Source organism: Amblyomma mixtum, chromosome 9 (assembly GCF_055824585.1).
Source record: "Amblyomma mixtum isolate Tamu chromosome 9, ASM5582458v1, whole genome shotgun sequence".
NCBI classification, from domain to species: domain Eukaryota; kingdom Metazoa; phylum Arthropoda; class Arachnida; order Ixodida; family Ixodidae; genus Amblyomma; species Amblyomma mixtum.
Window position 1 is genome coordinate 94,654,692 of NC_143020.1, and position 17,897 is coordinate 94,672,588.

At 48.1% G+C, this 17,897-nt stretch overlaps 1 protein-coding gene across 1 annotated transcript in view; it reads right to left on the reverse strand.

Moving 5' to 3' along the window:
- Cat (Catalase) overlaps positions 1-17,897 on the reverse strand; it is a 51,547-nt gene that overhangs the window by 13,917 nt on the left and 19,733 nt on the right. Inside the window, exons 2-5 of the mRNA XM_089560807.1 lie at positions 8,610-8,737; positions 7,378-7,529; positions 6,409-6,590; positions 3,227-3,406 (exon numbers count right to left, since the gene is read on the reverse strand). Of these exons, the coding sequence (XP_089416933.1) occupies positions 3,227-3,406; positions 6,409-6,590; positions 7,378-7,529; positions 8,610-8,737 (642 nt within the window). The remainder of the gene's footprint in view (positions 1-3,226; positions 3,407-6,408; positions 6,591-7,377; positions 7,530-8,609; positions 8,738-17,897) is intronic.

Genomic DNA, 17,897 nt, shown 5'->3' on the forward strand with positions numbered 1-17,897 from the left:
CAATGCGTCATGAAGGTCTAGTCCAAGCCTAGAAAGTTTTGCAAAGCCCCAAAAAGTGTAAAAGTGTAAAGTAAAATTGCAATGGTGACCTAACGTGTGTGCGTTTCTCAGGAGTTTTGTAAAACCTACGCTGTCCCATGGTTTCACTGCTCATCATTCCTGGCGCACAGTACGAGTACTCAGCATGAACCACTGGTGACCAACGACGCGGTAAACATTATGAAACGTAGATGCAATTCACTCGAATGACGTGTGTATGAGGACACAGTGCAAAGTAATTATTTGGTGTAGTGACGTATATGCAAGGACACAATGCAAAGCAATTTGATGCACGCGCGAGCGTGTGAAATAACGCAGCTGTAGTATGATACAACTTAAAAAAAACGCTGTTGCTAACACTGGACCACGGACCACGGCGTCCTGTATAACTCCGCTGGCTAATCGTAGCAGTAAACGAAGTCACCTTCTTAATGTTTCACTATTAAGGCGGAAGCCTTTAATGCCTCATCGTTGTAAGCAGGTGTTGACATTTCTGTCACGCTTTTCAATTGGTCGAAATGGTCGTGACGTCACAGTGCGCGAATTTCAAACGGGGCCAATTGTACTTTGGCTATGGCTACTAACCATGCAACCAATATAAGGGATCGTATAGTGATGCTCCAAGTAAGTGGGACTGGGTTTAGTTAATTGCTTACTTAATCAATTAGCCTAATTAACCTTTCTAATCAGACCAGATAAATAAAACCGAGTAGGAAATTGGCCGAGCTCGGGAATCGAACCCCGGTCTCCGGAGTGCGAGACGAGCACGCTACCACTCCGCCATGCCAGCTTTTTTTTTTTCTTTATTTTCGAGATTGACATGAAAACAATAAGACCACTTCAGCTACACTTGAGCTGATACGAGTGAAGTTAAAATTTATCAAGTTTCACTAGATCATCTAGTAGTGTTACCCACTGGGGTGGGTCACGCTGCGCCTGGTAACATTCCCGCAAACAGCACTTTCAACAAAGTTCTCACGTGTACTACGAGTGTTTATATCAGCATGCCTTACTTGCATTCGCGTTTTCCACAAGCTGTGGAGGCCAGGAAGCATTAATAAGTCATAGGGTACCTCTTTGCGATCAACTGGTAGAAATCTGATCCCATAAGGGTGCAGTGGTAGTTCTTTCTTGATGGTTCTCTCCAGGACATCCCACAAAAGTATGGCGTCCCAGCATTCTAGGAAAACATGTTCAATTGTCTCCGGCTGCTTACATAACAGGCAATTTGTTGTCCATGGGACAAAGATTCCTTTTTCATGGAGCCATGCCAGCTCAACGGTTTGGAATGAACAGAGGCGCGTCTAGAGAATACGGTGTCTTCGTTCACTCCCATCTTCCTCCTTTCCCGTTACGGCGAGGTTTACGTGTCCACGGAGATATGAGAGACGGATACCTTTCCTTTCCTCAAAAACCAATTTACCGACGAGCAAGGCGCCGAACCGAACGGGCGATGGCGTTCTATGGACTCCGTGGCAGCGTTGCAAGACGCTGTCGCGTTCCGCTCTTAGAGGCGAAGCTTAACATCTTAACCGCACAGCAGTGACACAAGCAGCAACACCGCGCTTATGGCTCTCGCCTCACCGCACTCTAGGTCAACAAAATGCCCACTTTCTTAAACAAGCCAAGTAACAAAACTTTAGAGCTTTTAAGGCGAAAGCCTTTAATGCCTCATCGTTGTAAGCAGCAGTTGTCGACAGAAAATGTCACGCTTTTCAATTGGTCGAAACGGCCGTGACGTCACAGTGCGCAAATTTCAAACGGGGCCAATTGTACTTCGCCTAGTAACCATGCAACTAATTGAAGGGATCGTACAGTGATGCTCCAAGTGGGACTGAGCTTAGTTAATTGCTTAATAACCTAATTAGCCTAATTAACTTTCCTAGTCAGGCCATATAAATAAATAAAACCGAGTAGGAAATTGGTCGAGCTCGGGAATCGAACCCCGGCCTTCGGCGTGCGAGACGAGCATGCTATCCACTCCGCCATGCCAGCCCGATGGTTTGGAATGAACAAAGGCGCGTCTAGTGAATACGGTGTCTTCTCTCACTCTCATCCTCCTCCCTTCCCTTCCGGCGAGGTTTAGGTGTACACCGAGATATGAGAGACAGATACATTTCCTTTCCTCAAAAACCAATTTACCGAGGAGCGAGGCGTAGAACCGAATGGGCAATGGCGTTCTATGGACTCCCTGGCAGAGTTGCAAGGTGCTGTCGCGTTCCACTCTTAGAGGCGAAGCTTAACATCTTAACCACACATCAGTGACCACACTTTAGGTCAAAAAAGTGCACCCCTGAATCTTGACGGGTGTCCACTGAGATATGTGAGACAGTTACTGCGTAATTTCCTTTCCTCAAATACAATTTTCATTTCCTTCATTACGGCCCTCTGTCTTCTTTCACTCCCCCTTCCTCCCTTCCTCTGCGGCGCGGTTCAGGTGTCTACCGATATGACAGAATTACTGCGCCATTTCCTTTCCTCAAAACGCGTTGCGTTCAAAGGGCAAGGCATCGCGCCGAACGGGTGGTGGCGTTCCGTGGACTCCCTGGCAGCGCTACAACACGCTGGCGCGTTCCACTCCTAAAGGAGAAGCTTGAGCGTCATTAATTAGCAGTTAATTAGCATTCAGGAATTCATCAGTAATTAACCATTAATCAGTAATTTGTCATCACTTAGCAATTAGTACTCAATTATATGTGACGCCAGCAGTGCCACAGAAGCAGCGAAAGTGGTGCGGAAAACACTTTCGCCTCTACACACTTTAGAGAGTCAAAGTGCCCCCTGAATTTTTTTTTTCAGAAGATCTACTGCTGGGGCTAGTTGGAAACACATTCTTGGAGGTATTGGTGAGCGCTATCAAAATACGGAAAAGGGACGAACACACAGGACGAAGCGCTTCGTCCTGTGTGTTCGTCCCTTTTCCGTATTTTGATAGCGCTCACCAATACCTTCAAGAAATGTTTCTTTTCTTGTGACAAGCTTCTTATTTAGGTGTGTAAGAAAACTTTCAACAACGGACTACTTTTTTGTCGTGGAGGAATTCTGTACGGTGGTCCTGAATGTAGGCGGAGCTTGAGTGCAGACTTAAGTTGTAACAGACTATAAGACGTAAAATATGCGAAGGTTTGCACTGGTTGATCGAAGTTCCGCTTCATAGGATGGCAGGTTAGGCAGTCATTTTGCCTACCTTGTAGTGGAACTTGCAGTAGAATGCCTCGTTGTTGCCGTTCACGAGCTTGAAGGTGTGCGAGCCGTAGCCGTTCATGTGCCGGTAGCCGTCCGGGATGCCACGGTCCGAGAAGAGGAACATGACCTGGTGCGTGGTCTCTGGACGCAGGCTGATGAAGTCCCAGAACATGTCGACATCCTGCAATGGTTACCATCAGTAAACATTAAATCCTACCAGTTCGCAACGAAGCATGAAAATGGAGTGCATGTTCGTGCCTTCCAACTACCTTATTACGGCTGTGTAGAACGGGTTCATAAACTAAGCACAGCCTTGTTGCTGACAAATGAACATAAGATATACGAAGATGCATAGAACGACGCTCAGGCGAAGCCATTTTTGTCCCCAATTTCGAGAATATTTCAATCGATGCCGAAGCAAGCCTTTTAGGCTTGCTGGACTTCAGCAATTTGAAAGCATCGAGTAAGCGATTCGACAATGCTCCAGAAGAAAGAGGTGAGAAATATACCTACCAAACAACCCGTTTAACACTGCCGTCTTCTAGAAGATCTCATTTTGCTCGCAGTTTGATGTCAGTAGGAGCAAAATTTAATGAACCAGAGAAACAACGAATTCTGTGTTGCACGTGTTACATCGCCTATTCAGCCGCGGGCAAGCAGACTCAGACACAGCTGGCGGGGAATGGACATTTATTCTGGCAGCGCAGGCCAATACCGCCGGGAACGGCGAAACCGTTAGCAAGTTTCTCGCGGCTATTCGCCCAATAACAGACTACAGGAGTTTCGGCACGTCGCTTGACCGCATGCTAAGCGATCGCATTGACTGCGGCGTGCGCCAAGTCACCCTGCGAAAGAAAATGTTAGCAAACGAGGATTTAACAGGCCGAAGCGGTGGCACTTTCTGCCGAGGTCGCTGATAATGATGCTGGAAATATGACACCACAATCTGCGCCCTTGCTTAAGCTGCAAGCTTCCCCGCGCAAGTCGGTTCAAGCTTCACGTGTTCGTTTTGTGCTGCAGCAATGTGGTAGATGCGGTGGCGGCAAACATGACGACAGCACTTGAAGTTGGATCAGAGCAAGGTGTTATCGCTGCGGGTGCCGAGGTCGTCTCTCAGAGACGTGTCGCATCATTGGCAATAAAGGCCGCGTCGCGCCACAAGTAGTGAATAGAAAAGCTTTGGCTCGCAAGGAAGCCGCTCTTGAAGAAGCCGTGCCCGAGAACGATACTGAAGGGGCGCATTTATGGGCATTACTTTCTGCACCCAAACGCCGCCTCGAGCCCCCGACACGGCGCACTTGGGATGGTGTGCGACTTCCATTGGAAGTGGATACAGGGCCGCCTGTCTGCTTCATTTCTCGGGATGTTTTTGACAAGCATCGCGAACAGTGGCAGGCGCTAAAGCCTTCGCGTGTGGAGTGATGTTCGACCACTGCCAGTGCTGGGAGAATTGCAGCTGCGTGTGCAGTACACGACTGCTTCCGTAAACTGCTCGCTTATCGTGGTCAACTGCTTGGGGCCTGATCTTTGCGGCCGTGACTCGATTTCCTTGCTCTACAGAGCGGGGCTTTCAGTTCTCCCATCGTCGACGCAAGACTTCCCAGACGCAACGCAAGAGTCTACAGGAGCGTTAAACAACGTAGTCGACTACCACCATGTGTTTTCCCGGGATCTCTGATGAAGGGGCCTCCTACCAGCCTGCAGCTAAAGCCTGGAGCCGTGCTCAAATTGTGCAAGGTAAGATCCATTCCTTACGATCTAAGGGTTAGGGTATTGCGAGAGAAGGACCGGCTAGTCACTGTCGGCGTACTCTCTCTCACCCGTCAAACATTCGGATTCAGAGAATCCCATCGTGCCAATCAGAATTTGTAGCGACTTCAAGCCTACCCTTAACCCAGCCTGTGCAGTAAAGCAGTACCCATTGCCAGTTATTCAGGGTATGTTCGCATCTTTAAATGGAGGAGAGTATTTCGGCATACTTGATTTGAGAGATGCATACAATCAAATCCCGCTGGATGAAGCTTCTAGGAAGCTGTGCGTCATTAATATACACAGATGGTTGTTTTGCTATGATAGGTTTCAATTCTGAATATCCTCTGCTCTGGCAATTTTTCAAAGAGAAATGGACGCGGTACTGTCAGGCTTAGGAGGGGTTGAAGCATACCTCGATGAACTGGTTTGAGAGAAATGTGGAGATGGAAGTGAAGGCCTGAAAAGGTGCTAAAATGTTTCCGAGAACACGGAGTTAAGTTGAGATGACAAATCAAGTTTCGGCAGGCAGCGGTCAATTACCTCGGCCGTCGGATAGACAGAGAGGGTCTCCGCTCGACTCGACCGAGAAGATAATGGTTTTTTAGGGATGCTGACATTTTATGCCAGATGCTTGCCGAACATGTCTTCTCTTCTTTCTCCGCTTAACAAACTACTGCAGGAGGGAACAAAATGGTGGTGGGGACAGCTGTAGGAAGCTGCCTTTTACAAGGCGAAGGGAAGCTTAAAGCGGGCTCAAGTCCTCGTACCCTTCGGTCCGTCGGAAAAGTTCAAGCTTTAATGGGATGCTTCCCCCGTATGGTGTAAACGCAGACACAGCTGGTGGGAAATGAACGTTTAATCTTGCAGCGAAGGCAATATATAGCATAGATGGAAAGGGGGTCCAGAAGGACAGAAACGACTATCGCTCCAGCCATCGACAGAAACACAAAAAGGGGAAAAGGAGGGAGGAGGACATGAGCGACATTAATAAGGATTCATAGCATACTAAGAACTAAGACAGAAATATCGTCGAAACCTCATTCGACGCGCAAGTAATGACGCCGTTTCGCCTCGTTATAAAAGCTCGCGCGTGCGCATAGCAATGCGGTACTTTGAGCTCGCGCCGGCGTCCAACGCTCTGCAGGGTTCGGCGAAAATGACTTCCTGAACCCTCTTGATTTTGCACCTCCCACCGATCGTCTCGGATACAGCAAGCACAGCAACTGGCTTGCATATTAGAGTTCTCAGTATTAGTCGAGTTTCGTATCCTTGCAATAAGGCCTAGTGAAGTTTTATGAATGCCCCGTCAGCGGCAGGAAGATCCACTACCGTGCACCATGTCCCGCCACGTCTAGAGCGGCGGCCAGCTTTAAATTTGCACGACAACGCGACACCGTCCATTTAAGGTTAAAGTATAGGACATGCACGGACCTTCAGGTGGGTAGCCGGGTTGCGCTTCTGAGTGTGGATGAAGCTGGGGAAGAAGAATGGGTCCCGGATGAAGAAGATGGGAGTGTTGTTGCCCACGAGGTCCCAGTTGCCCTCATCGGTGTAGAACTTGACGGCGAAGCCACGGGGGTCGCGGACCGTGTCGGCCGAGCCACTCTCGCCACCTGCGATTCGCATCAATGGGAATGGAAATTGTAAGAAACGAAATCCGTGACCTGTAGTCACGAGTATGGGTGTAGAAGCGCATGTGCAATAGTGGAGCTGGCACTGAGTCTAGAAATAAGCGCTCCTCTAACTAGTGTGAGAAGCAGGCTCGTGTGTTCATTTTTAATTATACTTGGGATTTTAAGCTACATTAGCTCTTTCTGCTTAGCGAGGATGAAACATCAGGATTGTGCCGCCTCGTGTCCTGGACAACTTTCATTGACCCCAAACTAAGGCAGCGCGATAGTGCCTATGGTGGAATTGCACCCCAGGCTGCACAGGTAATCTTCCCAATATTGGAAATGTACTGGCAAAAGGCTGGTCCTACAGAGGACCATTTTGAAACCATCCATTTCTATTATCGGGCCGATTATCTGTGCTGCTTGGGACTTGCCTACTTGGAGTAGCTGACAGATGGCTGGCACAGGGCCACTAATATGAGCAGCAGAGCTGAAGGGGAACAGCACTTGAGGGGAAGCATTTTGAAGGCCTAGCAACTTTTCTGAAACCGCACCGTGGATGGCATGCATTGTAAACGGAAAGGAGTAAAAAAGGGTGTAAAGTTGTCCTCTAGCGCACATCCTTTAACGAGGGGTGTGCCCCAGAGGACAACTTACTCCCTTTTTACACCCATATAGGTGTATTCATGTTTAGAGAGTATGTTCGAAAAGGACTAGCCCCGAACCAGTATGAGCACTGTCGTGACGTAAGCGACAATGGGACGGAAAAGAGCGGCGGTATACGCACCGACAGTGGAGAAGCGCACAGCCAGGGGTGTCTTCTTGCCGATCTGGCTGAAGATGTTAGCCTTGGTGTACTTGGTGATGTCGTGGGTCACCTCGAAGTAGCCGAAGGCTCCGGCACCCTTGGCGTGGACGACACGCTCAGGGATGCGCTCTCTGGAAGTAGATAGAAAGTACATCCGTCGGTGTGCATGCACATAAATGAACGAAATTGAACGCACTGCGGTCAAACTGAGCTCCAGTTTTAGAGAGTAGCGACGATGTGTGCGGGCATAAGCATTTTAACCAAGGATGCTATGGGTCGTCTATTAGCTTTGAATGTCGGCCTAATTTTGTTGTCAACAGTAGCATGCACAGATTTTTGCACCCTCTGAACACAACACAGATCGTCCTACAGAAACTCAAACACTGCAGATGAACGTTGAAACCAATAAATAGCTGGAGTTAAATCCAGGTCTGAAACAGCAAAAGCCCTGGCGGTATAAAACTGCAGTAAAAGGAGAGGAAGTTTAAAATATGTACCCGTTTTAGTTCTCATTTTTCATCAGCGTATGGGAAGAATGATAATTACGAAAGACCAAGACAACGGCTAAAAATTGAAGGTTAATGCTCATGGAAAGATGTCAAGAGAAATTTGCCGAGGTCTCAAATCAGCCAACGTTTTACTGGGGTTGTCGATTTGTAGCGGCGAGCCAAATTTATGCTGCGCATTCTTTCTTTGGAATGATGCATGAAACTACTACGTGTACTACTACGAGGCCGTTCCGGCAACCGAACGAAGACCATGAATCGAAAAGTATGGTTACAAGTTACATGAGGAATGTAAGAACATAATCCCTGCTTTCGCGCTTTATTTCGCTCTGCCCAGTCGCAAAGAAAAATCAGAAAATCTTCCGTTGTCACTGCAGATTTTCCTGCAAATTTTGGGACCAAAAACGTAGAGTAACAGTTGTTGTGTAGTAACTACAGAACAGCACGATAGCAAAAGACTACAAAGAAGTACTACAGAAAAATACGACAGAACAGGAAAATTAGTAATACAACAAAAGTCAGAACACTGCCGTATTTATGACATGGTTCTAAGAGAAGCATCTAAAATGGCTTGTGCGACATCAACTCTGCTTTCGGCGTTATAGCCGCCGTTCGACAGCCGATGCCGCAAATGAACAGATCAGTTAAGCAGTGCCAGTCAAACGTGAACGCACGGTGCGGAAAGTTTCACGGCAAAACACGCACCTGTCGAAGTGTGCCATTTCGTCGAGGAAGACGACATCTTGAATCAGAAGCGGGCCACGGGGTCCAGCCGTGAGCACGTTGGTCTTTTCGCCAATCGGGGCGCCCCATGATGTGGTCAGTGGCTCGGTCTGCAAGAGAGAAATAAAAGATTCGGGCTTTTGAACAACGGCTACCCAAATGTCACCGGATAAGGAACAAAAGTTAAATGGTGTGACTGAGGGAATGTGCAGCGTTTTGCTGCAGGGAACGATACAACAGGTTCGACATTCAGAACTGTAGTACAGGCGGTGTTGCCGCTATGCCCGCACTTAGGGCATGGGAAATTAGCTTCGCATTTCGGCCCCTCAATACACATTTCACTTCGTGCCCTGCACACTGATGCGACCAGCATTACGGCGAACGTTCAAAATGGTCGCAGATTAAACTGCAGCGTGCTTCACAGCCTGCATTGCAGCTTTTAATACGCAGGAGCGAAAGCACTCATTGCTTTTTATTATTACGTACGCTTTAAGGTCAACATATCAAGCTGCCGCCGACGAAGGCAGAGTGCCACGATGAAAGATCGGCACGAGGCATAGGTGATGTTTTGGTTTATTGGGGGTTAACGTCCCAAAGCGACTCAGGCTATGAGGGACGCCGTTGTGAAGGGCTCCGGAAAATTCCACCACCTGGGGTTCTTTAACGTGCATTGACATCTCACAGTACACGGGCCTCTAGAATTTCGCCTCCATCGAAATTCGGCCGCCGCGGCCGGGATCGAACCCGAGTTTTTCGGGTCAGCAGCCGAGTTCCATAACCACTGAGCCGCCGCGGCGGCAGGCATAGGTGAAGTACGAAGCCAGCAAAGGTAGGCAATGTCAGCAGAACTGTGAGGCTTACTATTGAAGGTGTTGTAAGACTGCTCTTGATGAGTGACTATATAAATATGAAAAGAATGAATATGTTGCGACAGCCGTAGGAGCCGCAACGTGAAAATTATCCAAACTTGAACGCCACGTTGCAAAGGGCAACAGCTTCAACAAGCAGGTATTTCCGGGGTGGTTTGGTGAGCCATGAGGTAAAGCTGAGGAGGTTTTAATAACCAAAAACAATCGACGGAAGGTGTAACACGACAAATTTTCTATCCAGAGAGGAACTCCGAGATGACTGGTGGAAATTTCGTATTGAACCATATGCGTGGATATGTACAACCGCCTACGGAACCGGGAATATAGCGCTCGAACGAGTAGGTTGGAGCATTAGAAATATACACTCGGCATCAGCGTTTGCCTGAGTCTACTTTGAGTACTGCTTTTTGGTTTCGTTCCAAAGCTGGCACCATCTGCTCATTTTTAATTATGACGACATTGGAAATGCGTACCGCCACTCAGGCAACGCCCGCATTAAGACGGGCGTTGCCTCAACACAACTTTCAATGGGGGGAAGGCTGCTGAACTAGGAAGTTCCTTGGCATGATGTTAATTACCAATAGCTGTAATCTTGACACCATAGGCAGGGACCTACGACACACCCTTCTTTCCTAGTAAGGTAGGGGCTAATTTGGTCGCTTGGTATACTGCACTCCACGTATGTGTAATTGAAGACACTTCGACATCGTGTACCAGGAACTCTGCGCCTTTGATTCAAGCCAAAACGTGGTTGCGAAAATTAAAGCCACCGTGCAAAGCTATAAGAAAATAGCTCGGGCATTGATGAAGAGCTTTTCAGAGATGCGCCGAGTTAAAAATAATTCTGGCGTGAGGAACTTCTTGTCGATACCCGTTTAAAACGTGCGCTAAAGTGACACTTTTTTTTTCCTTAATGGACGACGACTGAAGGCCAACGAGCAAGGGCAATAAAAACAAAAGTTCGATTTCATTCGTGTTCGGGTTACATCAGCGGGGCCTTCGGTCGGCACGTCGCAAATGCAGAGATTAGACATCTAGGTTACGAGCTAAGACATGGCATCCCGCTTTAATACCGAGCACGTCAGGAAGGCCTCGTAGTGAATAATTTGGACGCTTTCAATTTCTTATCCGACGGTAATTGAAATGCCCAGCGGCGTCGCAGGTGGTTAGAGATAGCAAGGAGCGAGAGCAAGAGTGCTCGACTCAAGGCCGGGCGTTTCCAGGGAGTTTCCACGGCGTTCTTGAAAAGAAACAACTCGTGCCACGCTGCGCCAGCGACGAAAAGGAAGATGACAGACTGTGTCACTTGCGAGAGACGCTTTTACACCGGCGCCAGCAGTCTACGCGCATACTAAACTTCAAAAAGCACGAGTAAGTTCGCTAGTCGTCACCAGATGGCGCGAGCGGTATGCGTGCACTAGAGTTACTGTATATGCTACCAAAGGTAGCAGAGTTGCGCGTCTGTTTTCCCTCGCCGCTCCGAACGCCATTCGCCGAGAGGCGGTCACATGATTTTCGTGACGTCGTGTGTTCTACACTCCGCGGAGAAGCTGACTTCACAGGTGCAGCGCCGAGCGAGCCCTTGTCGGCTCGACGCCTCATGTGAGCCCACGCTGTCGGCTACATTCATTTGTTTTCCGTGCACACCTGTGGCGTCAGGTTTGGTGTTCTGAAGTGGCAGTGACGGACGCACTCGTCAGGTATGACTGGGTGCAGTGCGCCAAACTGCAGCAATCGCACGGGAAACGGCAAAGCGTTTTACGCAATGCCATGTGGAAGGTCGGCGGCCGAAGTGCGCCGGCGCCTCAAGTGGCTCTTGAGAATGAACCTCACCTGTATGCGGCTGTGAAAGGCTTACAGTATTGATAAATAAATAAAAATTTCTAACATGTTCCAAGATCTGCCAGTGCCATCACAACCAACATTTGCCTGTTTCGACAGCGAAATCAGAATTGCATTGGTAAAAACATTTTTCATGTGTCGACATTTGTTTACCTTGAACAAATCACTAGTTTTTTTTTTCTAACTTACACACATTATCAAATAAGGAACAGGCAACGAAAATCTTGTTTGTCTATATCTTTCACTTAGTGTCCTTTTATGGATACTAGTTTGAGCCTATACCTGTCCCTCGAAGCAGTATTTGTAGCATACCACTGCATTAAAATTGTACAGAATTTACAGTCTGCATCTGCAACTTTTTGGCCCTTCACTAGGGCAGGCTCTGCTTACTCTACTGCTGCTTCGAGCCTTCTGTAGTGATGGTTCGAGGTGAAATATAAGGGACAATGAATGTTCAAGAAGCAAATTTCATGCAAAGTTTTGCTACATTTCGATGCCAGTCTCACCTGGATAAACATTTAATTTGCCTATCCAGCCGCTGCGGTGGCTTAGTGGTTATAGCTCTCGGCTGCTGACCCGAATGACGCGGGTTCGATCGCGGCCGCGGCTGTCGAATTTCGATGCAGCCGAAATTCTAGAGGCCATGTACTGTTCCCTGTCATAGCCTGAGTCACTTTGGGCAGTTAAACCCCCCTAAACCATTTGTCTGCCTATGCTATAAAGTATTGTTCTCAGTAAAAATGCCCTTAAAAACCATCTGACAAGGATTAAGTGAGAGATGTGACGATAGGATAGGCAAAAATCGCATGTAAACAAGTGTCGCAAATCTTTATGCCGCGAATGATTTCAGCTAGAAGACAGCAAATCAGCCTATAACCTCGGCTTTAAAAAAATCCAGGAGTCGCGAAATGTTTTGATACTGCGAACTAAGCCGAATCTACGAAGAAGGAGTACAAAAATGCAAAGCGGAACATTAAATTAGTTTTTCCGAGCAATAAGGATGAAGCAGGCAGGAAAACCTACCACAGTAATCAACAACTATTGCAATTTAATAACTAATGTGAAACGATTGTGCTTTTCGATACAAAATGAGTAAAGTTAAATAATATCTACGTGTAAGAGTACTTTCAAGGTCCTTTAAAGATCCGCCCTATCACTGCATTTAGCAACGGGGTACATTTTGTGAAATGTGTTGGGCAAGCAATTGAGTGTTAATTTTTTCGTTATGTCACACTCGCCTCGTTCAATGCATTGGCGTTGTTTTAGTCTGCTTGCCTACAACAAGTTGCACAATTATTTTAATGTGTGGTTCTAGAGAGATGCGTTTTCGTATTTTTCGCGCATAACTCGTACAGAACACGCGGCGGTGCTAGTTGTGAAAAAAGCAATTCATGGCTATACTCTTGTTGTTCTTAAGACGTGCACGCAGGAATACAGGATGGGACAGACGCTGTCTCATCCGGAACGGGACTGCTTGTTCTTATGAAATTACTGGTTCCAGAAAGAAAAAAAAAACTCGCAGGCCGTTTCCAGTCTTTTTTCGTCAGTTTATCATGATTACGATTTGCTGTTAACCTTTGGTGATTTTTTTTTCCGTGCTGTATGCACACCCTCGGCAAATCACAGATTATTTTTCAGCGTTACGTTTAGAAACTTGCCATCAAGTCAATCTATTTAAAATAGAAAAAAAAAAGCCCAAGCGCCCTACACAGCGAGCTACGCAGCCCCTGTACGTACGAGAAGTGGCTTTCCCGCACAGCTTGGAACATGATGGCGGACCTTCGCGCAACTCTGCTCCCTGCGGGAGCATATACAGGAACTCTAGCGTGCACGAGTAAACTTGACAGTCGTCACTAGATGGCGAAAGCGACGTGTTAAAGGACACGAGCGCGCTTTTTTAAAACGCTCTATGCTAAAAGGTGGACCATCCCTGAAACGAGGCGGCGCACCAATTTGCCCGAGGATTCGTAGTTAGCCGAGAAGTGCGCTACCCCGAGGTCAGATTGGCCAAGGGGCGAGTGACATCCTACGAAGAAATTGGAGCCCAATTCAAGAAATAAAAATCTTCCCAGAATCCCTCAGAATCCCTCAGTAAAACAAGTCGTTTGGCGGTAGCTGCAAACGAATACTTTCCTTAATCCATACATGTACTCCATATGGTTCCCGGAACAGTTCAGCCCCGTCTGTTCTCTCTGCAGACACCAAAAGGCAGACACCTCATATCCTATACTCATGTAATCAAGATAAGCCATCTAAGAGTCTGAAGCTCTACCTAATCGCAGTGAGAGGCCGCACTGCTCAGCTCGGACCCGGAGGTTCAACTCCGAGTCACGGAGCGGGCCGAAGAGTTCGTCAAACGACATCGTCAGTCGGCTACCTGGCGTCCGGCCTAGAAGAGGAGCCCACCGCGGGGAGGGGAACATCACCCCAATACGCGCCTAAGACCTCTTCTTTAAAAAGTTTACCTCCACCTCCTCCCCCGCGCAGTTGTAACGGATATGTGGTGGATTTGACAGTTAAATATGCCATGAACACCTTCGCATATCTCGACTTGAAGCACTTGTTTGTCTAGCGAAACGTTACCACGTGGCAGCAGGTTCTGTAGAACTGCAGATTGGGCTAGTTGGTGTAGATTCATAGTGATGGTATGATGTGATGGTAGTGATGTTCTTGGAAGCTGTCGATATCGTGTTTGAAGGCTGGTAGAACGAAAATCAAACATCTTCCAATCCTTAACTACCTCACTGACAGCAATGATCAGTTTAACTTGTAAAGATTGCCGCAGCCTCCATAGACGCGAATAACTTTACAGGAACAAAGTGGCGTTCACTTGCTAAATCCCGATCCGCTGGTCCCAGTCTATTTTCTGAGCGGTTGATATGCGAGCGTGGCTTCGGCGGTAATTCCGGACCTGATAAAAGAGTGGCTTCCGTCTTTAAAGTACCGATAAAACTTTTCCCTCTTCAAGAGGAAGGAAAGACCGACCAAATGTACGCGTAGAGTGGCAAGTAACGGAGCCGTTCGTAACGGCTGGGACTGCATTGCATGAGTCTTGCCGCAGGCGAAACATGAATACGAGTTCGGACCGAAATGCTGGCCGAGCACAATCGAGTGTAATTTCTAAGCACACTGAAGTGAGTTGGGTAGTACTTTCTTCACAGAGCAACACTTTGATAGTGATTGGGTGTTCGTGATGGGAGATGGTAGTCGTGCCGTACCCAGTCGCTCGCCGTAGCAAACACGCTCGGAGGCGCTTTTAGCACATTCCTGCATAACGCGCTTTGAAGGCCAGGAGATGTACAGGCGTCGTCGCGGTTGGCGCTTTAGGCATCTCCAGCCATTTTGCTATGTGTAGGCGCTTCGTCAGGTAGTAACAAGGCGCCGTTTGAACGCCATAATGTTAAGGAGCTCGCGTCGCAGAAGCGACGTGGTCGTCGGCGTTGTTGACCATGAGCGAAAAATCACCCGAAATACCCAGAGAAGTAACATAGGAGGCAAGGTGGGCCACCTAGGTCACGTGACTTTGTGGCGTCATCATAACCTGTCCATAGCACTGAGCAGGTGGCAGGTAAAGACTGGTCTCGAGAGGCTGCTCGGGAAGAGCAAACTGGGTCGCACAAGCCCCACAGGTGGTAATCCCTGCCATCGTAGGGCAATGGCGCAACGCTTAACCGCTGCACCACCGCAGCACAGAGTGGTATGAGAAATCCCAGGGATCTATGGAATTTAGGTCGGGAATGACCAATTCTACATATATGGGCATTATACCCATTACGCTATCTCGTCATACCCTTAAGGAGGAGCTTAAGTCTCCCCTGCAATTTTTTTTTATAGCTTGAACACTTTCACCGTCTTTGTTTACCATAGTATGAAAATGTTCACCGGTAGATAACGAGCATTGCGATAGCATTCAAGATGCCGTAACTTGGGATCCAAACATTCCTGTAGTCAAGGCAGTTTGGTTGCCCGCAGAAGACTGTTCCGGATACCAGCGGTACGTTGTACGTGACCACAAAGCACAAAAAAAAAAGCCTCAGAAGTAAGCACGAAACGTAAGCAGTGTGCGTGTAAAGCCGGGAGGGGGGGGGGGGGGGGTTATCATCAGATTTGCACGTGCTACACGTCCGAACGTGAAATGAAAAACTTTCCCCGTATCTGTTTTGAGATGACCTATACGTGACTGAGAACGCGAGTGAAAGCCAGCCATTGAGTATTGCCAGGCAGAAGGGAGTCTCCGAATACCGATCGGGTAGCGAAGCGGATACACGTAGACAGGCTGGATTGCCAGCCTCGCGTGCGCACTCTAAGGGAGGGCCCCAGCGTCAGGAGGGGGAGACCCGAAAACCAGCCAAGCCGGATCGGTCAAACTCCACCGCGCCAGCCGAGCCACTTTGCTGGGGCAAGTGAACGCTTGCAGAGCAAGGTAAGCGAGACGGGACGAGCGGCAGCCGCCGCCACGTATAACTGAGTGGAGGGACCGAAGCTGAAGGCGTCTGCAGCTTCCGAATACTCCACGGTCAGCTGCTGCTGCTGGCGAACAACCGCCACTGTTCTGCCGCAACGGGTGCCTGGTGCACAGGACTAGGTTGATAACCGTAGTAGTGAAATGCTCCTGCAACCAGTGCTGCGATTACCACGTCACTGAAAGTAATGCATGGAAGACAAGACACCATAAGCAGCGTAGTGCAAGTTATGTCACGTCTAAACCACCCTCTGCGGGTTGTCTGGCCCTGGCTGTTACATTTACAAACCAAAAGCTACTGTGACGAGTGATGGAAGGAGAGCGACCTTGCTGCTATTCACACACATTTGAGACTTGCCACGAATGCCCTTGGACGCAGTGAAGGTAGTTCAATGCGGGGAACAGCCGGCCAAATCTTTAACTGGATTGGGCGTTGCATCGCTAAATGCACCTTGTAAAAGGTTCTTTTCGGCTACACCGCTGGCATACTCATGCTGTAATCTGACGCGTGAGATGGCATTGTGGTTCCTTCTTGTTCAAATAATGTTTGAGTGGAGTACTTGCGTGTTTAGATCAAAGTTATCGGAAATATTTATCTGCCACTAGGAAGAGCCGAAACAAGCGGAATACGCAGCAATGGTTCTGGTGGCGCATTTTCGCTTACTCTGGGTAAACGACTTGTCCGCCATGAAAGGAGTAGTAATTTACCCAGAGGAGGAGGCCATATGGACCAAAACCATTGCTGCGTATCCCGCTTGTTTCGGCTCTTGGTAGTGGCAGACGATGACCATTTCTAATAACTGATTTAAACACGCAAGTACTCCATTCAACCATTATATGAAGAAAAAGGAACCACGAGATGCCATCTCACGCGTCGAATTACAGCATGAATATGCCAGCGGTGTAGCCGAAAAGAACAATTTTCAAGGTGCATTTAGCGATGCAACGCCAAAGCCAGGTAAAGATTCGGCCGGGTGTAACGAACCGATCAGCACAGCCTTTGTGAAAGGCTATGCAGCGACACTCGTCTTGCATGGTCAGCGTTGTAGATCTTTCGGAGGCCAGCGGAAGTCTCGCAGAGCTTATGAGTTCCTGGGATCGTGAAGGGCTACCCGAAATGGCTTCGAAGGAAACTGTCCGAAGGGCTAAAGCTGTTCACATAAGGGACCAAAATATATGTTAGAAAACCCGAGCGAGAGGGTGTGTGTAGGGGGGGGGGGGGGGGGGGGGGGTTCAGACATTTAGCTGTAGGACAATTTGTAATGACACTCCACTCTGCTCATCGTTGGAAAGAGTGCGACCAATCTCCGCTGGGTATGTTGCCAGGTGAAAACAGTAAGGAGACTGCACACTGAAACGCGCAGTCAGGCATCGTGCGCCAGTCAATTTTTGAACGAAATGCTGCCTCTTGTGGTAAAGAGCTGGGACGGTGGTCTACATGGCACGCGCGCAAGCGTTAGGTGGAGCGTGGTCACGATAAAAACAGAAAACGTGAGCGAATTGAATGCCGTTTAAAGTTCCACGTTGCAAGTAGGTCGTAACTAAACTGAATAATGTATCATCTCGAGCTGGACGGAAAACATGGACGCTTGTCCTGCGGAAGCCGTAGTTAGCGTAGTGTCAGCAGTCGCAGATACTCGCTTCCCTACAAGCGACTACTCATAACCACGGGCAAGTTATCCGATCCCTTCCAAGCAATACACGAGAGAAAAAAACATTTAGGGTAAGTTCTTTTTTTTGACACACCTAAGAAATCTCATCTTCACACCGCAAGGAGCTATTGGATATGGTATGTGCGGTTTTACACCTCGAAGCCGAATGTCATGTACGAAGGAAACCATAATGGAGAGTTCCAGATTAATTGCTGATGGCTTGTGGTTGTTTACCGTGCACTGACATCGCACAACACATTCCACATTTGATAATCAAATCCAGCAACAGGTAGAGAGCAATACCCGACAGCCAAAACATCAAATAATCTTGCAAAATCAGAAGGAACAAAAACATAATCCTACAGTGAGCGGATTAAACAAATCTCGCAGCACATGCAAGCAGAGTGGCGTCTCTCACCACGATAAGAAGCAGCTAAAGGCCAAC